We start from the raw sequence: 24,198 nt of genomic DNA on the forward strand, positions 1-24,198 counted from the left end.
GATGTCATAGACCCATTGAGGTACAAAATCCTTCAGTGAACAGAGAATGTCATGTGTTACATGATACATCTGAAGCAGCTTATGTCTCTGTGAACAGTGGACTAAAGCAAGCTTCAGGTTCAGGGGTCCTTGATTATTGCTCGTGCACCAGGACAGCAACTCATTATTTCTCGACTAGAGATGTTTGCTCCTCTTACTTGGCCAAACTACCACAGACACAGAAAATGTAACGCTGAAACGCTTCCTCTCCACCATTCAGTAATGTTGATTCCATGACTGTACTAACCTGGCTCCATTCAAAGTCCTGTCACTACACAATAGTTGTGGCTCTTTAGATCACAGAGATTCTTGAGTGTCAATATTTGTACTCAAAGTTTAGGTCAAACAAATGTATGTTCTTTATAAACCATGCTGTTTGTGTTGAAGGTGTGAATTGGACTGACGGGGTTCACCTGGAGGAGAATAACAGTGTGGAGGACATGATGACGGTTCACCTGTAGGCTCTGTTGTGGATAGATGTGCATGATGTTGGAGGCTACCCTGAGGTGAGAACAGATGATATAAGGTAGATTTAAGAAGAAAACAAAACAACTCCTCTCATCACTAAAATAGTCCTTGGTGCAGAAGTGAGAGAGGAACAGAAAGCTGCTGACCTGCGTCTCTGACATCATGGAGTAATTATAGATGTTTTCATGACTGACTTCAGCCCAATTATTTGCTGTGTATGACTCTAAAGGACTCCAGTGGAGAAAAGACATTGAAATGGATCAGCATATCAAAAATATTAATTGACACTCAACCCACTCCTGCATTAACATGTCTGTTTTTCATCCATATGCTGAAAAATATATATAACTTTTGTCTCCATCTTCACACAAATGGGGTCATTTAATGTTCCTCTTCCTACTGATCCAGGGTCACTCTCCTTCCTGTGAATAAGTGAGTAACATCATATTTATGTGTGTGTGTGTGTGTGTGTGTGTGTGTGTGTGTGTGTGTGTGTGTGTCCTGGTACTGATAAAATAGCAACCTTCTCATCATTACTGAAAGGTTTCTCTGCAGAACAATCAGAAATGTGATGTTAGTGTGTGTCCCCAGCCACCCGACTTTGTTGCTTTGCAAATGTCCAAAGCCGTTGCGAAAACAATCCTAGAGAAGCCTCACGACTCAGTTTCTTTATATACAGTCTATGGTCAGTTTACAGTACTACTTCTCGTTTGAAGGTGATATTTCCCATGTTGCTTAAACGCAGCACGACGCCCCGTCAGCTGATCGGCGTCACAGGAGAACAAAACCCACGCGAGTTCTGTCGTCACGTGACAGTCCGGACCCGGAATCAACATGGCTGCTGCTCCACCGTGAGTTCACTCCTCCGACTCCACTCAATTCAACTGGAACATATGATGTAGTTGTTAAAGTCAGATTCGAGTCGTTTAACATTTCCGCTGTCAGACCACATCCACATTTACATGTGACTGACAGATCGACAGATAGATCGGTAATAGATACTTTAAAAATCTATCTAATTTACTGATTTAAACTCGCCTGGTAATAACACAGCTGTCAGACCCATGGACCGTGAAACTGACAGCAGCATATTGACAAGTTCACTTTGTCCGTGATGTGCTGAACTTGTACTTTGTTGAACCAAAGACCAGAAGCAGCTCTCAGTTAAATGTTTGATTGCTCAAACATTTTGTTTACCTCAGGTTTCTATTTTTAAACTGGTGTATGAACCCGAAGCTGCTTTCAGAGACACGCGTCAGGAAATGTGATATTTAAAGAATGTAATTATGGAGAATATCAATATCTATATCAGGCCCCCGGATCACTGTGATATGTCTTATTTATTTCTAATTAATTCGATATTTATGTATATATTTGTGTTTGACACTGGTTATAATGCCCATGCCTTCACTTTCAAAAGTGTGGTATCCACTGCTGAAATGATTAAATAACCATCAGTATAATTATGTGTTATGTATTTAGAGTCTCATCAGAACAACATTTATGTCCTTGCCATCACGACACAACGGAGACTGATCTTTAGGTTAAATTGCATCATATTCTGACGTGATTAATGATAAAAACTATCAGCAGACATAAGACGACCTCTGTCAGATATGTGCTTTTCTCAGGTTGCAGAGATTGGAGCCCATAGGGCCACAAATCACAGCGTTATGTAATCCAGAACAACAGCAGAGACAAACATTAACCTAGTTTTATAGAGACCTCACTGACACACCTCCTCACTGTGGCTAATCCTCACAGTTACACTTGTAAACTCAGCCAACAGTGAATGATACAGAAACTCATGAGCCATGCAATACTGTGAGGTTATGGATTAACCTTTGATACGGTGGATCAGATATGATGTCTTTTGTTATCTTATCAATAAAAGCACAATTAGAGACTAAAATTTATAACCAACAGCTCTCAGTCACAAGGCTGCTGGTGGTTCTGTATCCATGTCTGAAGTCAGTCTGCAGGCAGAGCTGTGCCATGGCTCAAACCTACTGACCCAATCCTGAGGATTTCCTCCAGATGGAACTAGTAATACAATGCCAATTATCACTGCAGCCCCTATGATTTTGATGAAGAGGATTTTTATTGAGTAGAGAGAGAAAGTATTTACTACAGTGAAGTTGGAAAAGAGGGCACAGATTTGTAGGTTGTATATGACATATAATAACCTTTGGCTGTTTATCTCTATATCTCTTTGTTGGGGTCAGTGTTTCTGACTGTCCACATCATTTGAATCAATCGAATAAAATAATTTACAATCAAACAAGGTTAAACCTTTTTTTTCTCACCAAACCCTGAGAATGTTTTTCTCCATCATGATTGGATTTAGCTCCTGCTTTATTTTCTAATGTGGAAAAGCTAAATAACCAAGATGTCAGTTCTTCAATGATATTTTTTAAGATTACACCAGAGGGGGGGGGGGAAATCAAGAAATGCGTCACTTTTGCGTTCAGCTAATACTCGCAGTGGCCAACACACGAACTTGCTTTAAAGTGAAACAGTCCCCTTGTTATAACTATCCAGTTTTCCATTTCTCTGTCTTTTTAGTCTACCTCACATAAATAATAAATAATCTATGGCATAAATCCTAATCTAGACCCAAAGCCTGGTCTCTCTAATGACTCTGCCACCCAATCCCCTGTCTCCCTGTCCTCTCAGACCTGTCTTCTGGCTGGGTAATGACACCCTGAGGGTGTCTGCTGCCCTTTTTGCAGAGAACCGACGAGGACTGTGCAAAGGGCTGAGAGCTAAAGACGGAGTGGTTCCAAAGTCAGTGGTGGTGCTGCAGGGGGGAGAGCAGACACAGAGGTACTGCACTGACACAGACGTCCTTTTCAGACAGGTAGGTTGTCTTTGATTGTTGACAATATTGTAGACTAAGGCTGAGGTGTGGGGGCAAGGTCTTGTAATTAATATTCCATCCATGAACCATGTTGGTCCCAAGCCACTGAATAAGTGAATTCATTTCCCATCTGCCTGTCCTGGAGTTTATGTGTACATTTGTTCTTTAATGCTTATTGTGATATCTTCACTTTCCTGTGTTTTCTGAAGTAGCCTGTCTTATAAGGGTGTACCCTGTCTGTTAAATTCTTCATGTGTTTCTATGGTGGTGGTTGTCCTGGGGTGGGGGTTTGCCTTTTTGAACATGAACACAGTACTCTATCATCCACAATTGATGCACAGTGAGGGGAGGTGTATCTGCCTGTATGCTTGTCACTCTAACATGCGCAGCTAAAGCAGTATCTACCGATCTTGTGCCCAAGTCTGCCTGGAGACTAGTGGTTGTAAAATGCACCTATATGATCAAAATAACTTTATCAGTAACAAAAAATGAATATAATAAAGTAGCCATCTGCACTGTTTCATTGTCAGCCAGTACTAAGGGAAAGCTCTAATTTCCTCACTGTGTCAAAAGTGTTAGCCAGCCCCCCAACAGAGGAAGCAGTTGTTTCCTGACCAGAATAAGCTGACACCCTGCTTTCCTTCAGCTGACTATTACATTTCCAACTGATGGTTCCCCTTCTGCAGGAGTCCTTCTTCCACTGGGCCTTTGGAGTAACTGAGCCTGACTGTTACGGAGCCATTGATGTGGACTCTGGGAAATCCATCCTTTTCGTTCCCAAACTGCCTGACAGCTATGCCACCTGGATGGGAGAGTGAGTCCCACCAATCCTCACAGAGCTGTGTACATGGCCAACAATCATCACCAGCGACTGCAGAGCTGGGAGCTCGACAGGGTTAATAAAGTCATTTGCTCCACAGTTAGATTAAGTTTGTTTTTAGTTCATCTAAAATGAAGCCAAAATCATTTTAATGACTTTGTCTTGACCCAAATCACCGTAGTGATATATTTGACTACACTAACTGCACTTTTTAGCACACACACTGGACACAGGGCTCAAATCAACTAAGTGATATTTACTTTTAGATTTACTTATTGCTCGATTCGGTTTCATCGTCTTGCAAAATGCCCAAAGTTCTATTAAAAAATGACATTAAATTGTTGATTAACAAGAATAATTCAATTTCATATAAAATTTAGCAACAAGATCAAGTTACATTAGAATAATTTGTGAATTCAGGTTTTAGATAAATACATACATTTTGTTCCAGACCTCCTAGTGTTTGTGTGAATCTTGAGCAATAAAAACACAGGACACAAAGATGTGGAAATAACCTGCAGACTCTCGACCGTGTCACATGTTTGCTTATCCTTCATGTATAAACCTCATATTCTTGTTGTCTGTATAAAAAGCCCCTTTCAATCAGGAGTTACTTGATCAGCACTTTCATGTACTGAGTTCATCATTAGTTTTACTTTCTCCCTTTGTTTTTTCCTCCTAGGGCTGGGCAAAAAACAATAACAATATCTATTGCAATTTAATTGTCATATCGATATATTGCCAATGCATCGTGTAACCTCAGTGAGGATGTATGACACATAAATGATCTACCTCAGATTTGTGAAACATTTTTCTATTTGTCATTAAAAAGAAGATTAAAACCAAAACCTTAAATTAGTCTTTAAACTAAAAAAATATAATTTTGTGACATTTATTGTGATAATTATCAATATCCACACATGTACATTTTTATCTTGATATAATTTTTGGCCATATGGCCCAGCCCTGTTTTCTCCTAAGCACATACATTCTGTCAATATTCCCTAAACTGTAACATAAACATAATTTATTCAACTCCTCTTTTCAACTTGTATGTTTTGCATCTGTTGACAGGATCTTTACTAAAGAGCACTTCAAGGAGAAGTACGCTGTTGATGAGGTGCAATACGCCCCTGATGTAAGTCTGTCAGTGTTTGTGTGCGTCTCTTTGTGGGTGTGTGACCTTTTTCATGTGCAGTAACTGAACCTTGATGCAAAGTCACCGAGCTATGAAGTTACAGGAAATTACATCATTGACTTCACAGACTGTTTTAAAGGTGAAAGTCGTCTTCTCTTCTCCTCTTGTCAAAGAAAAAGACCAGTGGCAGCAAAAACACTGGACCGGCATCATTTATATTTGCTCAACTAAACCTGTAATTCAAAGGGATTAAAGTGATGTGAAGATTCAAATGTATAGATAGAGGCCTGTTTGCATTTGATTAGATGTTTTGGACATTGTGATGTAAAAGCTCTGGGGGACAGTTCATAGCATCAGTGAAAGTGTGAGTAGCTGAGCTCATCCAAAGCACGTGCACCACCATACTGAAAATTAATTTGTTGGAACAATTCATCAGTGGGCACAGCTCAGGCTAAATTATCTGGGGAATTGTTTATTAACGTAGTCAAAAAAAAATAACTCACTTCTGTCCAGACTAAGAGTTTGGGAAACAGTCATGTATAGAAGTGTTGACAGTCAGATTCCCAGGGGAGCCATATTGGAGGCTTGACAGCTCTGGAGCTATTGTGGAAACATGCATGTTAACAAATCAAAATTATATATGCAGATTATAATATCACAGCTTCTACTGGCACACTAGTCACTTATGATCACATTTCATTTCTATATTTACACTGTGACCTTTTGATGACTCATCCATTCATATTTTTAAATTTCTCCACCTACCTGAGGTATTAGATGGAGTTAACAGATCCTGTATCTCTGTGACAACATTTTCAGGAAAAACTTTGTTCAGCAAGTCGCGTATGATCTCAAATATCTTTAATTGAAGTGTTTGCATTGATTTTGGTTTCATTATATTTTAAGAAAACCTCATTACTCTGCACAGAAAGCTCCACATTCTGGTTTTACTTGACTTACAAGTGTGTTTAATTCAACTCCTCCAAATATGAGTGAATCTTATTTGGGCATAGAATACATTTAAAACTCTTAAAGGCTAAAGCTCTACTAAATCTCTACTAAAAGTCTCTAATTGTTTTTCATACTTTCAGTCAATAGTCAATATAGTGGTTAAGGAATCTTTTTTTATCTTTTAAAGTTGTTGTATTAGCTAATCACTGACTCACAGAATCACAGCAAAACTTTAGATATTAAAATGACCACTATTTGAATCATTTCAATCACGACACGTGTTCTAATGTCAATAAATGAAACGGCAATGTAGATTTGAGGTGATTTAGGTGCTTTGCTTTTATTGTTTTAAGAAGCCAGTTTTAAAGGGATAGTTCACAGAAAAAATTAAATTCAGTCATTATCTAATCACCACTATTCCGATGGAAGGGTGGGTGAAGTGCAAGAGTCCACAAAACACTTTTGGAGTTTCAGGGGTAAACAGCGTTGCAACCAAATCCAGTTCAATTGAAGCAAATGGCGACCACATTTACCAACGTAAAAAAACAACAGAAAAAAATCAAAACGCCTCCATTCTGCTCCTGTGGTGTCATCCAAGTGTTCGTAAGCCCAGACATTATAATTCAACCTGAAACGATGAGAACTCGTGCAGTAACTCGCTGATTTCTGAATTTTGAAGAAGTAATCGCCATTTACTTCAATTGTATTGGATTTGGCTGCAACACTGTTTACCTGTGAGACTCCAAAAGTGTTTTGTGGACTCAAACACTTCACCCACCCCTCCATCGGCATAGTGGTGAGTAGATAATGAGTGCATTTTAATTTTGGGTGAACTATCCCTTTAATATATAAAAACTATCTTCCAGGATCACCACGGTGTCTTTTGTTAGGAATCTTGACATTTAGGCTTTTAGCAGAGGAGTCAGCGTGCTGCAGAGAACCAGAGAGACCACCTTGCCACAATGGCGCCTGCCAGAGTGACCTTTATTCTGCTGCCTGAGAGTCGAAGAGGGATGATGTGTGTTGTTTCTGCTGCTCTATTGTGGGTCTCGGTCTACTAATCACTTCTTCCCTGCTTCCCTTCAGATTGTTGATGTCCTGTCCAAGCTGACACCAGCAGTGCTCCTAACACTGGTATGTATCACTTATTCCTACCTGATTGAAGGTAGTGATATAATATAAGTAATAACTTTGATATATATATATAGCACCTTTCAAGGTCTCCAAGGGCGATTCACAGAGTTAGGAAAACGAGAGTAAAACTGAACCAAATCCAGGACAGAAAATAATCATAGCAATGCTCGTTGTGGATAATGAAAATTTGAGGTCAAAACCCTTCATGAGGGCTTTGCTGATCTCTTCTGGGAGAGAGTTTCAGAGGTTGGGGGCTGCCTCACTGAGTATCCTATCACAATAGAAGCTAGTATGGGGTGTGGTGAGTAGACCCAAACCTGAGGACAATAGGTTTCAGGATGGAGTATATAACATTGGAAGAGGTCAGACAGGCACTGGGGACTCAGGGCATGGAGAAATTTATTGGTGAGGAGGAGGGTTTTGTAAAGGATGCGGGACTTAATTGCGTTAGGTGTTGAAATAAAGCTGTGTGTCATCAGTATAGAAGTGGAAGTTTAGACCATGGTAGTGGATAATCTGACCAAGGGGGAGCATGCAGATGGTGAAGAGTCCAAGCACACAGACCTGGGGTACGCCATTGTGGACTGAAGATTTGTTACAATGGTAACAAACTGTTTTCTGTTGGAGAGTTCAGAGTAAAACAAGTAGAAGGCAGCACCAGTGAGAGCAAGATATCTGGATACACAGTTGAGAAGACTGCTGCAGGAGACTGTGTGTGGAGTGGAGAGGGTTCTAATGTGACCAGAATCTGCAGCGATGAGGAAGTCATTGAAGATGAGGGCCCTTTGTGCTGTAGTGTGTTCTGAAGGTGGATTGAAAGGGTTAATAGAGCTCATGTCTGGAGCTGATGGAGTTGGGCTGCTACAGCTCCTTCCAGGATTTTGGGAAGGAAAGGAAAGTTAGATACATTTAGTAGAAATCAGATGACTGATCCCAAGATCGACTAATCGAGTGAGGTGTGTGACTATTTTAAATAATCGTCTTTAGGAATGGAAGCCCGTAAAAGCTTTAGTTTAATGTGCTTCACCCCATCTCATTGTACTTTATTTTAACAGCCAGCTTAATTATTCATCATATCAAAAATAAACAGAATCATTCCAGTTTGTTAGTTTACTGTTTGATAGTGACAAAAATATCTGCTATTGATCAGCTGCTAAAGATGCAGTGTGATAATTCATGCGAACTTCTCTTTCCAAAACAGAATATATCATCATCATGAATATAAACCAGCCTCATGCTCTGTTTCTGTGTTTAAATGCAGTTGGTGGTGATTTTGTTTGTTTTTCTTTCCATGCAGCGAGGACAGAATACAGATAGTGGGAGCACCTGCCGTGAAGCCTCCTTTGAAGGAATTAGTGGGTATGTTTATTTGGCATCAATTTGCATGAACATCATTGTACTTTCTTTTACTGGGGGGGGAAGGATACAGAAGACTCTTATGCACACTGGCTGCTGCAGATTAACCTATTTCTGAACACACTGTATTTAATTAGGCACAGAGTCCTGCCTTTGTTTGTGAGTTATCAATTCATGTAATGATACTGTTGTCCTTCGCACTAGTTTTTCTTCTTTTGTCTTTTGACTGAATATATTTCATTATTTTATCCCCTCTACACTCTGACCTTCACTGCTTTGAAAAGTCTCTGTTCTTATTATCAAAGTAAAATAACCATTAGCATCAGATTGCATTAAATATCTATAATTGTACTCTTTCTTGTTACATTTTTTTAAATCAGGTTCCAAGTGAACAACACTCTCTTACACCCAGTCATTGTGGAATGGTAAGTAATTAGAATTTGTTTTATAATTTTATTGACCAAGTCACATTTTTCAGTCAGATTCAGATTGAATACACAAACCTCTTTAATTACAGCTGCCCAGTCAGGTTATCGTGTGTGTGTGTGTGTGTGCGCGCGCGCGTGCGTGTGTGTGTGTGTAATCAGAAACAGGGGCTTTTTTTCCCTCTAAGAGTCAGAGGTCGGTCTACACAGCTGTAATGGACTTCGTGCTTGCCTGGTCGTCCTTGGCATTAGAGTTTGCAGCCTCCAGATGAATTGACATTTTCTGAAATGAGGAGTAATGCTGTTCAGGCACACCTCCTGAGGAGAAGGGCTTGATTGAACCCCTTCGCCCCCTCTTCTCTCCACAGCTCCCATGGTTCTCTTTTTTTTTTAATGGGCTATTTTTTCTTTCAATTTCATTAGTGTTACTATTGGTTACCGCTGCCTTGTGTTATTTACTTGCTTCTATTGTTGTAGAAATCCTTAATACTCTTTAGTTTGTTCTTAATTTCTAGTCATTTAAGGTGCAGCTACTGTTTTTCCAACCCAAATAAATCAGCCAAATGATCTTAGAGCCAAGATTTAAATCAAAGCTGGTACAGTTTTATATATAGTTCTACACCATTAAACTTGTTTAGGGACCTGTACTATTGATTTTCATCAAAGGTCAAGATCACAGCATGGGGTCAAGACTTAGCTCCATGGTAATGCAATGGAAATACGTTGAAGGCAAATATATATGCATACACAGCTGAAATGGTCTTTAATTCACTTACATATTTCATTTATAAATATTTATATGTGTTCATTTGTAATAATAAGCATTTCTTTGAGTGCATCTCTAGAATTGTAAATGTAGATCATGAGACTGTCTATCAACTGGATAGAAATCTCAGCTCAGGACAGACTGAAAAATATTTCAAAGCTACTTTATTAACAGTGGGCATTACAGGAATTTCAAAAATGTCTTCAGCCATGTCCAATTCATTATTTTTGCCCAGAGGTGTGAATGTGAGTGTGGATCTTTGATTGGCTCTGTGTGTCAGCCCTGTGATGGGCTGGCGACCTCTCCAGGGTGTACCCCGCCTGTCGCCAAATGTCAGCTGGGATTGGCTCCAGCCTCCCTGTGACCCTTACAGGATAAGTGGTCTAGACAATGGATGGAGGATCTTCAGCCATCACACTACAGATACTGCATTCCTTGAGCTTAATGTGAGAGTTGAATGAATTCTGACTTCATGTTTCCGTCTGTTTCTGCAGCCGTCTCATTAAGAATGATATGGAGCTTGAGGTCCTGCGCTACACCAACAGGATTTCCAGTGAAGCCCACAAAATGGTGAGATCCTTTTTTGTTAGACAGGACACCAACATTAGTATGTTTTAATTTTAAAACAATAAAAAGATGAAAACAAAGAAATGTAAAGTTCAGAGCTTCAAATTAAAAACCTAAAGTATCAAAGTGTATCAAGCGGCTCATTGAGTTTAAAGCTTCAGGATCCTCTGAGGCTGTGAACTGTTTAAATGCTATTGATTTTAACTTCATCCTGTAGCTTAGAGCCCAGCGGTTAACACAGATAGCCTTTGACCAATAAGCTGTAACATTAAAGCTTTATTTTTCCTGTGCACAGGATTTAACTTTATTACCATGAATAACCTTCAGGGGTGGAGCAGCAGTTCACCTCACAGTGTTATGTCTCTGAAATCACTCAGTATTGTTTCCCTCTGTTATTTCGCTAATTTGTACTGATCACCAGTGTGATCAGATGTTTTTATGTTGTATGTTTTTACCCTTAAGTCCCCAAAGTCTCTAATTTTGGTAGGTTTTCAGATATGACGTGATGTGTTCTCTCTAATCAGCATCTGCTCGCAGGCCCCCTCACTGACATTTGAACTCTTTATACCCACTTTGCATAAATGCTGCAGACTATGTTTGAGGATTAATCCACATTTGTTAATGTTGTTTTAAAACTGGAGATGACACAGAAAGTGCAACAGCATCAAATAAACAAGGAGAGAAAAATACCAGAAAACGAATTAGGTTATAACAAAACTTCACCTACTTAGACTGCATTAATGCAAATACCATTTCTATATAAAGTTCAAGTGAACAGCAAGTAATCAACATTGCAAACTGTTTTACAGAAGGTTTTGCATTTTGAGCCACTGTACCGCCAGGTCCACACAGGGGCACTTATTTCAGTAAATAATTTATCCAGTAGTTCGGTAACCACATATATCAACATGTTTTCACTGTAGATCATGAAGAATGTGAAACCTGGACAGAAAGAATATGAAATGGAGAGGTAAGTGGCATTTTATCACAGTCCAACACTCTATAGTTGTTTTTACAGGCAGAGTTTCTCTGGCGTTTCTGTTACACAGCCATCTAACAGCCTTGTCAGGTGTCCATTGTGCTTTAATATGGGCTATAGGTATATAACAAAAACAAAGACTCATTGAGCATAGAATATAATTTCAGGGCTCTTATCTATCAATCAATCAATCAATCAAATTGTATTTGTAATGCCCATATTCACAAATCACAATTTGTCTCATAGGGCTTTAACAAGCTGTGACATCCTCTGCCCTTAACCCTCAACAAGAGTGAGGAAAAACTACTAAAAAACCCTTTTAACAGGGTAAAAAGAACGTAGAAGCCTCAGAGAGAGCCACATGTGAGGGTTCCCTCTCCCAGGACGGACAGAAGTGCAATGTGCTGGAACAAAATCAATTTGATGATCCATCTTGATTAAGAACTTAGTTTATGTGATGTTAAAAATTGTGTTACAATAAAAGAATAATTGTATTTGATGTGCTTGAACGTGTGATGATTTAAAATGAGTGCAGAATGGATTATTTAACAGCGGCTGAAAATGTAAAGCTGTCTTATTTTTTTTTTTTTCAGCCTGTTCCAGCACTACTGCTACACTAAAGGAGGGATGCGTCACACCTCCTACACCTGTATCTGTGGAACGTATGTGCTTTTTACCAACTTTATGTCTGACCTACTTTAGTCCGCACTGGAATAACAGGTGGAATTAAGGTTAGATGTTGACAGTATCACATTCTGTATGGCACTTACAAAGCCTTGAACACAACCAGAGGTTTAGGATGCAGAGGAAGCAGCAGTGTGTAACCCTGCCGACCAGAAAAAATGTCTGTTTGTTAAAACAACACATCCCTTATCTCTCTGTTGTTTGGTTATTGCCAGCGAGCAGCATCACTATGGATGAAGAATTTTGAGACGTTGCTAATCACGCTCTGACCTTTTGTATTTAAGGCCATGTGTAATGAGCATCTCAAAGAGATTAGTGGTCGAGTATGCAAACTACTTCCCTGTGCAAATTAAAAGCTTGAAGGAGGATGCTGTCCTGAAATACACCATTCAAATAATTTCCAGCTTCTATGAAAACAATTTCACATTCAATTACCACCATGTAGTGTAGATGTTATTCATATGTGGTTATATGTAACCTATGTCTTTTTAATTCAAGCATTGTGTGTTCAACCCCAGGGGCCATAACTCCTCCGTTCTCCACTACGGCCATGCTGGGGCTCCCAATGACAAGTTAATCATGGATGGAGACATGTGGTGAGTAGCTTCCTGATTTTTCTTTTACTTTCATCAGTTTGTAGAACATTGGTTACATAAAGTAACCCAAGATTCTATGAACCCATCTAAGAGCTGTCACTATTGGGTTTTCAAGCCATAATCAGGTCCACATCTACCGTACGTAATACCTGAGTAATCTGATATCTGCCCACAAAAAAGACAACCCTTTATTTTCTCTGAACCTGGCCCACAACATCTGGGCAAGAATGGCATTCAGCTTCTATTTGCTCGCTGGTGGACCCTCCAGTGAGGCGAGCCATTTCTATTTGAGCAGCACACTGGTCGAGCAGTTGCTAAGGTGATGACTTGAACACTGGGAGATGGAAGACTAGGTCGACATCTGCCAAAAAGGTCAACCCAGGGAGCTGAAGGGCCGTCAGGCGGGGCTCCAGGAAAGGAACAGAAGGAAAACAATGCTCCGTGTCAACTTGCACCCTGGTGATAGGGACATTGTGGGTGACTGGTGCCTAGAGCTTTCCAGGATCAGACACTGTCCTGCTGACCACTGTCAGTTTAGCCCAGCAGTGCCCTAAAGGCTGGCAGGTTACTGGTAGGCAGGAGTGGCAGGGGAACAACAGCCCCATTCACACTCCATCTCTTCCAGTGAAAAGAGGGAATATCTGGGAGAGGAGCCAGCATTGGAGGGAGCTGAGTCAGAGGACTCTTGCCATGGATAGCTTTCACCCTCCAGACTGGGAAGGGGGTGTTCAAAGCTGTCACCTCTACCCAGCTAGCATCATCATCCACTCCCTGCTGATTTTCTGCCATGGAAAAAACATGCAAAATTGGGGACACATGGCCCGAATGGTGGGAGCCATGCCAGTGCGTTCTGGGGCAAGGCATCCTGAGTGGGGAGATCATAATTCCTAATGCAGCCAGCATGATAGCAGGGGCAGAGGTGGACACCACCAGCAGAATGTTGGTCTTTAGGAAACATCTTTTATCTTTGCTCTTAAGATGCTGGATTAAAAGAGGGAGTAGGTATTATATTTCCTAACTGCGGACCTGATTAGCATGAAAGAAAGTCTTTAGTACTCTGGCATTGTTACTGTTGTGCTAGAGTTGTAATCGTCAGTGTTGTGGTAGTCTGTGGATATTAGTTCAACTTTAAACATACTAAAAAACCTTTTAGACACAAACCAAAAGTACTTTGAAAATACATTTGATATATATATCAAATATAATTTATCTGATAATTTGTCCCCTGCAGTTTGTTCGACATGGGTGGAGAGTACTACTGCTACTCATCAGACATCACTTGCTCCTTCCCAGCCAACGGCAGGTTCACTCCAGACCAGAGGGCTATCTACGAGGCCGTCCTCAAGGCCTCCAAAGCCGTCATGGCTGCCATCAGACCAGGTTATCATCTGTTTTCAGTTAAACACATTACTAACTGGGTTAACTGCAAATGCTACTGATGAATTTCATCTTTTTTTTGTTGGTCATATAATAACCACTGTGGTGGTACTTGACTTGATTAATTACTCAATAGTTTTCAGTACAGCTTAACTTAGTAATAACTTTACTAAGTTATTTGCATCTACCAAGTATTTAGCAACTATTTAGATTCATAGCTATATTTTGAAAACTTTTGGGCTCAAAATATCAACTCACGTACTTTATGATTAAACACATTTATGTTCTTTACTAACCAAGCTATTTGTGTTGAAGGTGTAAAGTGGACTGACATGCACCGTCTGGCTGACCGGGTTCACCTGGAGGAGCTGGTGAAGATTGGCATCCTGAATGGCAGTGTGGAGGACATGATGAAGGTCTTCCTAGGCTCCGTCTTCATGCCTCACGGACTGGGACACCTGCTGGGCATTGATGTGCACGACGTTGGAGGCTACCCTGTGGTGAGGACGGAAGATACTTGACATTGCCAGACATAACAACCATCCAGTGGACACAAGAGAAAACACACCCCTGTTTCTCCTTTTATTCATGTGTCATCAATAAAATAGTTCTCGATGCAGAAGTGAGAGAGGAACAGAAAGGCTAAGCTGTAGCAACTGATACAGGTTGAGGGACAGGGGAAGTCTGAACACAGATGTGTCAGGTTTTATTCTCTCATGTCAAGTAGACAGTTCACCCACAGTAGCTCCAGTGGATCTGCTGATTGACCACCTGATGAAGTACCTTGTGAGACGATGCGTTGCAGAAAAAGTGGATCTTCTGGAGATGCATGACAAACAATAGACTCACATAATTAACCTCAAATCCCAGTATGAACTAGTATTTGCTTCTTCTCTTTATCTCGATATAAGGGTTTGAAGCAATGATCCGAAAGTCTAAGCTAAAACTCACAGGTTTCCTGGAACTGTGCCTGTGCTCCTCAATCCATCCAGAATGCAAATACAGTTGTATAAATACTAGGCTCAATACTGTTTAACAGTCAGGTATTTCTTATATCTATCTAGCTTGGGTGTCACAAATTGTTCTGCTCCTCAGGGGGTTGAGCGCATCGATGAGCCTGGACTGAGGAGTCTTCGAATGGGCCGTCTGGTGCAGGAGAGGATGGTCCTCACCGTGGAGCCCGGCATATACTTCATCAACCACCTGCTGGACCAGGCCCTGGCCAACGCTACCCAGAGCTGCTTCATCAACAACCAAGTGCTGGCTCGCTTCAGAGGCTTTGGAGGGGTCAGTCTGCCACCACAGTTTTATTTGGTTGTGTAATTCTAACATGTTTAACTAACTTCTGTGTCACTACTGTGTGCAGGTTCGCATTGAGGATGACATCGCAGTGACAGCAACTGGTATGGAGCTGCTGACCTGCGTCCCTCGCACTGTGGAGGAGATCGAGGCTTTCATGGCCGACTCTGAAAAAAGCTTCAGCCCCGTCGCCTGAAGTGAAGGACTCTGAATGACATCTCTCATAACATCTGAGCTGGTCAATGAAACAAAGAATCTTCTTTATTAAAAATGAAGTTATTACTCTCATATCTCACTTACATAACACACAATCGAGATTATAATTAAAGGTGCTATATGTAAGTATTTTGGTTTAAAACAGTAGAAAATGAACTGCAATTATCAACCGGATTTGAAGAAATGTTTGATGCTATGTCGAAAGACCTTTTGTGTATTATGTTGCCGCAAGATATTCCCAGCTAGCCCCATCCCGTTCTATTTTACAAAATCACTCTATACATCAAGAGGTGATAGCAAAGCCAGACATGGTATTAGAACACATAAAGACAAGTAATGAAACCTGGATAGAAGTGTTAGTAACATTAAACATGGCAGTTGAATGACACATATCCTGACCCTCCCCCGAACCATTCCAACCACTTTGTAACAGCCAAACGAGAAACATATCAAGCCAATTGTGTTGCTACACTTACACAAGCAAAACCTTGTGCATCCATAGTAAAATATATGGGGGAAAAAGAAATTCAGCCCTTTAGATGCAAATCCAAAAACTTACATGTAGCCCTTTAAGAAGTGAAATCAACACATGACAAGATTTCTAACAAGCAAAAACATAAATTTTCATATCGTATCTTTATAATGTGGATTTTATCAATGGTCTCTTTAAGGCAGTGGTAGGAACCTTTTTCCTATCAAGGGCCATTTCAGTTTTTATAACATCCTTTGCAGCCAGGCTAAATAATTGATTGATAGCAGACCGACTTCTTTCATGCGATGACTTGAACTGCTGCTCTTTGGCAAGTCTTCTGATGCCAGATGGTAGTGATTATGCTACTCACGCTTATACTTAGCCAAAACAAATCCTCACCTTCAGAAGTGCCATGTTTAGCTTTTCCTCCCCGGGTAGATAATCTCTACCCAGAAACAGAGTTGATTTCTCTGCGTCATAGGAAAAGAATGTATTTTTAAATAATTCTTACTGTTGTGTTTCTTTGTAAACGTTGATTTGACCTGTCAAATTAAACATTTTAATTTGCAACTGTGCACAGCAGATTATTTTATAAAAATCATACAAACTACTACTACTGGCCCAAGCCATACCCCTTACAATTACCATTTACGTCTTTAGCTGTTATAATTAGTTTTATGCTATTGGCTTACACAGACTTCTTCAACAGCAAAGTGGAGACGTGAGCAATGTTAATTTCCTTACATATGTTTATTTCAACTTTGACTGAGTCAAACTGCTGGTGACTGCAGGGGTGGAGCATATAACGACTGTTATATCACTTGGGAAACTGTGAGTGAGTTCACAACAATTCATTTTGGGCCAATATATGCACTACAATTTCTAATAGAGAAAAACAGAACACATGTTCTATTGCAGAATTGCATCATATTAAGAATTATGTCAACACAGTGTACGACTTTGTCAGCAGCACAACACGATGTGGAAAAAACTGATGAGCTCTTATGTGTTAAAAACCTATTCGAGCTCTGAACCGATATTACAGATAAGTTATATCTGAGGATTGTTTTATGAAAACATGCAGGGTGATGGTTTAAGATGTGGGGAAGGGAAGTCACACGTGAAATAGGTGTGGAGCAGAGCAACAATAATAGAGGAATAACATTCTTTATCTCCATCTGTGTTATTGAGAAGCAGGTACGAGAATACTATTAAAAAAACAAGGGCCACCACGGTGAAAATAATATGAATCTGAGGGATATAACCTATGACCTATAAAGCATTACTACTTTTACTCTAACTTCGTTGGAAATGCTGAGTTTGGTGCCTGTATATAAAAAAAAGATCTGCCAGAGGAAGGAGAACAAGTAAATTGCATCCTCTTTGGGAGAGAGAACCACAGGAGATAACTGTCGGGATATCAGATTGGAACAAACAACAAAGACCCCTCCCCATATTGTACCATCCATTAGTGTGGCTACCTCCTGTGTTAACTCATATCTAAGCTGTCAGAGTCACAGAGAGCATCATTTGCAGGTTCAGTACCAACCCCATACTCCACTTTACCGTGTCTTCACTGATACACCTGCAAACCCAGTGAATGAGGCAGAAATCACTGAGCCATAAAACACTGTGAGGTTAGAGTTTAATCTTTAGTGGAGTGTGGACTGAATCTGATGTGTTTAGTGTCTTATCAATAAAACCACAGGCCAGAGACCAAGATTTATAACCAAGACGTCCGGATTACAAGGTGGTCAATCTGAGTACTTTATGCTTTCTTAGTCATGCTTAGTCAGGTTTTCACACCTCTTAAAGCTTAAGGATACCTTCACATGTGACATACACACAATGTGTCTCCTGTCGGTGCAGAGTAGGCAGATGATTTACTCATTAATTTGCACACATATTTTACACATTTGCATGTAAACCTCGAAATATTTCTCACTGCAGACTCAATAGATTCTGTTTGAAGAGAAATAGTCAATTATTAAAAAGCAAGACATCTTTGGCCAAAGGTGAGAGAAAACATCATCAAATCACTGAAATGCCAATTTACACAGAACTGCAATAATCACATGATCATTGTAATTTGATGTAGGACATCTGCAGGAGGAACCAGGACGGATTAGGGACATGAGACACATGGGCCTCCACCATGTCCTTTTCAAACTTATGTCACAACATTTCAAGTTCAACAAGTCAGAAAAATGTTAGTTACAGTGCAGCTGCTGTATATTTTGTGATTGTCATTTTTATTTCCTCTGTCACTAATAATAATTACTTTGCCAATAAAGTTCACTGAATGCAATAGGATTTTAGTAAATAACTCTCCCATAACCTTTACTCCTGCCTGAGCCGACCCAACTTCCATCTTTCATAGAATATCTGAAGATTCTCAGTCATCAAGGTCACGGTAAGTGTACGTGGGCAACTTCACACACACACAACACAAGCAAGTCCACTTCCCTTTGTTCATTACACACTGCAAACAGTGAAACAACTGGAAACTAAGGACAAAGTGGTGGAGTTGCAGGGAGTAGAGTAGGAGCAGAAGAGAGACAGAACTTATTTTCAGGCAGCTCGGGCTAGAGTTGATTCTGGTTGACTCTCATTACATTGGTATGTACTGTATGTTTTTCATCCTATATGTAAGTCAAGTGCTATACTAACTAGAATGGCCCATGAATCGCCTTATGAAACCATATTTAAATTCACTAGATATACATTTTTATTCAAATCTTCACACACTCAAATATCAGTCCACCATGTCTGATTTATTACTTGAAAAATTCTTTCCTGACACATACCACATCCTTCTACTTCCGTCGACTAGTTTTGTTTTATCTGATTTACATACAAACCAACTGTAATCAAGGCAAGTAGAGATTGGACAATGCCACCTGGGGGTTAGGATCCCCTGGAAGCTTTATTAAAACACATGAATTCCCCTTAAATACTGGTAATGATAAAATAAAATAACTTATAACTAAATCATTTTTCTGTTAATCTCCACCTTCCAGCTGAGTTCGAGACGGTGACTGAATTTGAACAAAGAACACATTAAAGATTTGTTTTGTTTCTCTCCTGTAATAATCTGGTATATGCAGACATCCTGCTTCCTGCTGACTATAATAATTCACAGCTGATCGTTTTTCTTCCAGTGGAATTTGGGAGCCTGACAGTTATGGAACCATTGACAGGAACCTTTTTATTCCCAAACGCCCTGAAAGCTTAAAACACATTAATTATCTCAATCGTTATTTTGAGACACAAAGTCATTGTGTTCGAGAATGTTTCTCATTATAATGAAATACAGGATGTTTTCATGGCATTCGTGGAGGAAAAAATATTCAATCATTTTATTCATGGCAGTTATTCCAGAAATGCCACGCTGCCAGCTCACTAGAGTGACATTTACTCTGCGGCGCAGACGGGTGCTTGTTGTCTCTGACTCTCAATTACTCCCTGTCTGCTTCTCTATAGATGGGGAGTAACACTGGTATATTGCTCTTTTCACTGCATTGAGCTCCTATCATTCATTAGTGGAATCCTGTGGGTAGGACAGCACCTTAGGTTCCTCTGAATACAACAAATACAATTAAGTTCTTGTTATTATATTAGGTGATTGTGACAGTTTGAGGCCAGACTAGATTTTCAGTTTCCAGATGAACTCATTTAATTCACCGCGTTGGAGTTTGGAAACTCTTGTGACGTAATTTTGCTTTTTAAAAAATATTTGTATGCATATTGGACAGAATCCAGAGAGCAGTGAAGCTCCCTTTGACAGAATGAGTGGGTGTGTTTAAATGATACAAATTTGCATTAAAGTAATTTGAATCTCATTTATATTGATTGTAACTAATTAATTTAATTCTGAACATAATTTAATTAAACAAAGAATCTTGTTTCTGCATGTTATTTGTCAATTAATAGTAATGTAAGTGTTGCTCTTTGCTCTGGTGTTTTTTCTTTATGACATATAGTACAATATGAAGCGTCCTTTTAATTTACACTGTGACCCTATTTGAATTTTTATTATTTTAAAGTTTATTTATCCATTTGGATCACAGATCAAACTGCATTAATACTGATGATCTTTATGGCGTTTGTTGGATTTTTCTTAACAGCTTTTACACCAAGTCATTGCAGAATTGTAAATTATTCATAAATCCAGTAAGGATGAGAATAAACACTGCGTGCACTATAGTCTCCTTCATTCCCACAAACCTTTGCCCAGTCAGATGTTTCCCTCGGATTATATTTGATTCTGTTAACCAGAAAGAAAGACACTTCCTCAATAGATGATAATAGACTTCCGCAAATGAAATATAATATATCATCATTACAGGAAGTGCAACCTCTGCTGTGCATGTGTTTGCTGCAATACTACCTTTGTCCTCTAGGTGGATGACTTCAATCAAATACATCACCTCCTCCTCAACCACTGGGACTTCAAACTGAGTCACACAAGGACAAACTGCGGTTGAGTGAACAAATAATTAGTAAAACTGTTTATTTAAAAGAATTTCAAGAACAATACATCAACTGCTTAACACTTGAAATAAAATAAAAAAAGGCAAATTCTGATGTTTTATTTGTTCCAGTCGTGTGTTGAATAGTGAACGATTTTTGTTATTTTAGTTCCACTCTTCTTGATTGTTTAACTTAAACATAGATACATACAGTACTTATGGATCAGAGGTAAGTTGATGCTTGGAGGGAAATGATAACAGCTAGAATACAACAAAGGCTGAACCCTCGAGAGGTACTGTGTGCTGGTTTAGTGTGGAACTGTGGAAAGAGGAGCTCGGTCAGAATATTGTTCCATAAGAAACAATTTACTATGAATGTAAACCTCATATATAACCTGCAATACCAGCTGTAAAATACTGCCATGATTTATCTGTGCAATCAAATATTAATCATATTTTCTATGGATAATTCTATGTAGTTATGATTGGTGATGGTGGGATGATCATATCCCGCAGGAACAAAAAGAAAAATTATATATATATAATAAGTAAAGTTTGTTTTTACCGCTCCAGTAAATACATTAGGATTTCTGACCATCTGCTTCTACCATCAAACAGGCTGTGGAATGCCTACATTCAGTTCAGGGGCTGTGATTGGTGGAGGAACACAACAAAGGTTTTTATCCCCACAGCCAAGAAGGGAATCACTGGTGGCCGATAAACCAGTGTCCTCCCCAGGGAGCCACACAAATAAATAAAGAGGGCGTTTTCTCTCTTCAGCTGCTGTAAGGACTGTCTGATTCACTTCACCATACATACATACATATATACAAACATATTACAAAGGCTGCAGCACCTCAGGGCTGTGCAGGGAGTGGTCTGCAGATTGCTCAAGGTATCAGAAAGACATGTCGTCTGGGCCACAAAGAATTCAAACTGATATTTTCCCTTGTGGATCCATTCTGTGTAGAGGATCAGCACCATGGATGCACAGTAAGATATTACATATCTTTGGTCAACAAAGTTAAATAGTTGATTATAGGTGAAACTGGACCAACTTCATATGATGTTGTGCCATAAATCTGAGCATTATGGAGTAAAGAGCATAAACAGTCTATACATAGTCCATGTTAAACTTTTTACACATGCTCTCCTCTTCATAGGTAATCCACTTCAGTCGGCTGCAAACTGCTTCCCATGAAACAAAAAAAAGAAAGTTGTTATAATCCATAAATACATTTTTGTCAGTTTCTCAGTTTGGTACTGATCTCTCTCACCCCATCAGGGCTCGGTTAATCCACTGACAGGATCCCTGCCCTCCACTATTCTTAGCTCTGCCTTTCTCCAAGCAGCTGTCTCCAAGAGAGCCAGCAGAAATGTTCCTTCTTCACTTTCCATACTTGGCAAAAGAAAACAAATGTCCATTTTAGGCAAGGTCCGGCCGGTCCACTCCCCGGGATAGCACCGGACCAGATCGCCTGCGGCGTGTTTAGAGTCTGCCCCCAACATGGAGCTGAGGGACCCTGGTAGAAAAAGACAGGGCTAGCTGCGGCCCCGGTGAATCATCTGTCTGTGGGCCACACGTGAGCACGAAACGCAGCACGTCGTCTTGTAGTAATCGTACACGCAGAGGCGAGCCTGGACCACCACGTTGCAGTTGAAGTATTTGTCCTTGCAGTTCTCATCTGAAACAAAGAGAAGCAAATACTGTATGATGCTCATTCAAAGAAAACACATGGAAACATGGGATGGGAGAGTTCTGAACATTCATAGCTCCCCAGTGCTGAAAGGGCTTCTACTGTTGGACACAGTTTGAGGTTTGCTCGAGGTACAACTTCAGTTCAGGGTTTACGGGGCGAGATAGATAGAACACACACTTATTCCTGGAGATTCTCAGCTGGCAACAGTAATCTTTCAAATGATGATACAATACAATAGGAATGCATTCATCCCGGTGAGTAATATTCCAGCTAACATGCTAGCAGATGACTGACCTATGCTGGGTATGCAGGGCTCTGGGTTGCAGTCCTCCTTCTCCACTGGTCTCTGCAGCTCATCGCAGCCCTCACTGGAGAGCATGTCGTCAGACAGGCAGCGCACCTCCCGCACACGGTAACCTCCCTCGCATGTTTTTGAACACTGGAAGAACAGGAGTTGGTGATGGTTAATAAAAGCTCCAACCTGAATTTAGTCCAGTGCTAAAACTGCTGCTATTGTGCAAACATGATTAATGTCGATATCCAAACATTTAAAAGGCACTGAAACCTTATTTTCTCAAATTAGCTCCTCACTGAGTTATCGGATCCTATAAATACATTTTTTTCTTTTCACATGACAGATTAGAATATTTAATTTTTTGCTCTTGTCACTGGTTTGATGTGGGAATGTACTTCAGGGCACCGCTAACAGTGTAGAAACAGTTGTTGGCTGTTTAGTAGCTGTTAATTAAATCTGATCAATGGTCCTGCTGAGGCAGATGAGCAGAGTTCATTATTATTTATTAAATGTGATTGTTGTTGATTATTATTGTTGTTGACACTTATTTGATTTCATGGAGAAATATGAAATATGAACACATTCAGGAAGCTTTAAATTCTGGCATTCAGAGATGAGGGACCAATGTTTATCCTTTTCTTTAAAAAAGTGATACTTTTCACGATAGGTTGTGAAGAAAATGAGAATTACTATTTTGCACAACAAATGCAACCAGAGCACAAAACTAGGTCTCAGTAGAGCACATACATCCACCAAGGCCCAACAGTCCCCTCACGAAACCACATTAAAACTCAGTGAATCAAGATTTTTATTTGGATCTGCACCAAATTGAACACACATGTGAAAATCTGTCTTTCCGTCATCAAGATGCATAAATTATTCTTATAAGAAATCAACAAAAATTTTGAAAAAAAACCTATCTCGCAATGTTAAAGTAAGTGGAAAACAATCCTGGGATCATGATCATGCCCGGTTCAGTTTTGCGTAATCCTGCTAATAAGTATGACACTCAGTGAAGCACAAGCCGGTCTTAAACAGTCTCCTTAAATCCAGTCAAACTGCACCACATGTCACACAGTCATAAATATCAGTTCCCTACGTATGACAGATTTCATTTATTTCTTTTTTTCATCAAGTGTACAAAACCACATACCAGTAAACACAGCATTCAATCATCTACAGAGGTTTTAAACTACAGGAGCGATCCAGGCCATTAATCCCCTGTTCAGAGTAAAGAGTAAGAACCACATGCTTTGTTTAAAAGGAGAGATAGTTTGATGTGGTACTCACAGCACTCCAGTCAGTGTGGTACCACTTTGCTCCACAGTCCTTGAGGTTGCAGCTCTGCTGACTGAGGGGTCGATCCAGAGAGGAGCACTCGTACGGGGGCATGACGTTGAATCCTTCATCTGACCTCATCAGACAAACCACTGACCTCTGCTGGCTGCCTGCACCACACTCTGCAGAGCACTGAGTCACATACAACAAGACCATAAGGATTTAATTAAGCATTGCAAAAGAGAGACAAAGTCAATGTAAAGTCTCTGTAAAATCCCCCTGTCTTTAGTTACTCCAGACAAGTTT

The 24,198-nt window shown here is 39.9% G+C and overlaps 2 protein-coding genes across 2 annotated transcripts in view; one reads left to right on the plus strand and one right to left on the minus strand.

Annotated features, from left to right (window-relative positions):
- The first annotated feature begins 1,244 nt into the window (after nucleotides 1-1,244).
- Nucleotides 1,245-16,717, plus strand: LOC118108365 (xaa-Pro dipeptidase). Its single transcript, XM_035155724.2, has 15 exons — nucleotides 1,245-1,358; nucleotides 3,184-3,367; nucleotides 4,054-4,181; nucleotides 5,262-5,325; nucleotides 7,363-7,410; nucleotides 8,708-8,769; nucleotides 9,147-9,191; nucleotides 10,452-10,527; nucleotides 11,448-11,494; nucleotides 12,097-12,165; nucleotides 12,706-12,783; nucleotides 14,015-14,163; nucleotides 14,476-14,660; nucleotides 15,256-15,447; nucleotides 15,527-16,717. Exons 1-15 carry the CDS (start codon nucleotides 1,342-1,344, stop codon nucleotides 15,653-15,655), a joined length of 1,473 nt encoding a protein of 490 aa, XP_035011615.1. The 5' UTR covers nucleotides 1,245-1,341; the 3' UTR covers nucleotides 15,656-16,717.
- Nucleotides 16,718-20,643: 3,926 nt separating this feature from the next.
- The window catches only part of LOC118111732 (thrombospondin type-1 domain-containing protein 4), a 45,826-nt gene continuing 42,271 nt past the window's right edge, over nucleotides 20,644-24,198 (minus strand). Inside the window, exons 16-18 of the mRNA XM_035160509.2 lie at nucleotides 23,905-24,084; nucleotides 22,614-22,758; nucleotides 20,644-22,304 (exon numbers count right to left, since the gene is read on the minus strand). Coding sequence (XP_035016400.2) covers nucleotides 22,162-22,304; nucleotides 22,614-22,758; nucleotides 23,905-24,084 — 468 coding nt within the window. The 3' untranslated portion in view covers nucleotides 20,644-22,161. The remainder of the gene's footprint in view (nucleotides 22,305-22,613; nucleotides 22,759-23,904; nucleotides 24,085-24,198) is intronic.

The sequence above is a fragment of the Hippoglossus stenolepis genome, chromosome 1 (genome assembly GCF_022539355.2).
Source record: "Hippoglossus stenolepis isolate QCI-W04-F060 chromosome 1, HSTE1.2, whole genome shotgun sequence".
Taxonomy (NCBI): Eukaryota; Metazoa; Chordata; class Actinopteri; order Pleuronectiformes; family Pleuronectidae; genus Hippoglossus; species Hippoglossus stenolepis.

What these genes read in the sequence shown, in the direction of transcription:
- LOC118108365 (XM_035155724.2), top strand. An exon ending in TACACCTGTATCTGTGGAAC is followed by an intron (nt 12,166 to 12,705) that starts GTATGTGCTTTT and finishes GTTCAACCCCAG; the next exon opens with GGGCCATAACTCCTCCGTTC. An exon ending in CATGGCTGCCATCAGACCAG is followed by an intron (nt 14,164 to 14,475) that starts GTTATCATCTGT and finishes TTTGTGTTGAAG; the next exon opens with GTGTAAAGTGGACTGACATG.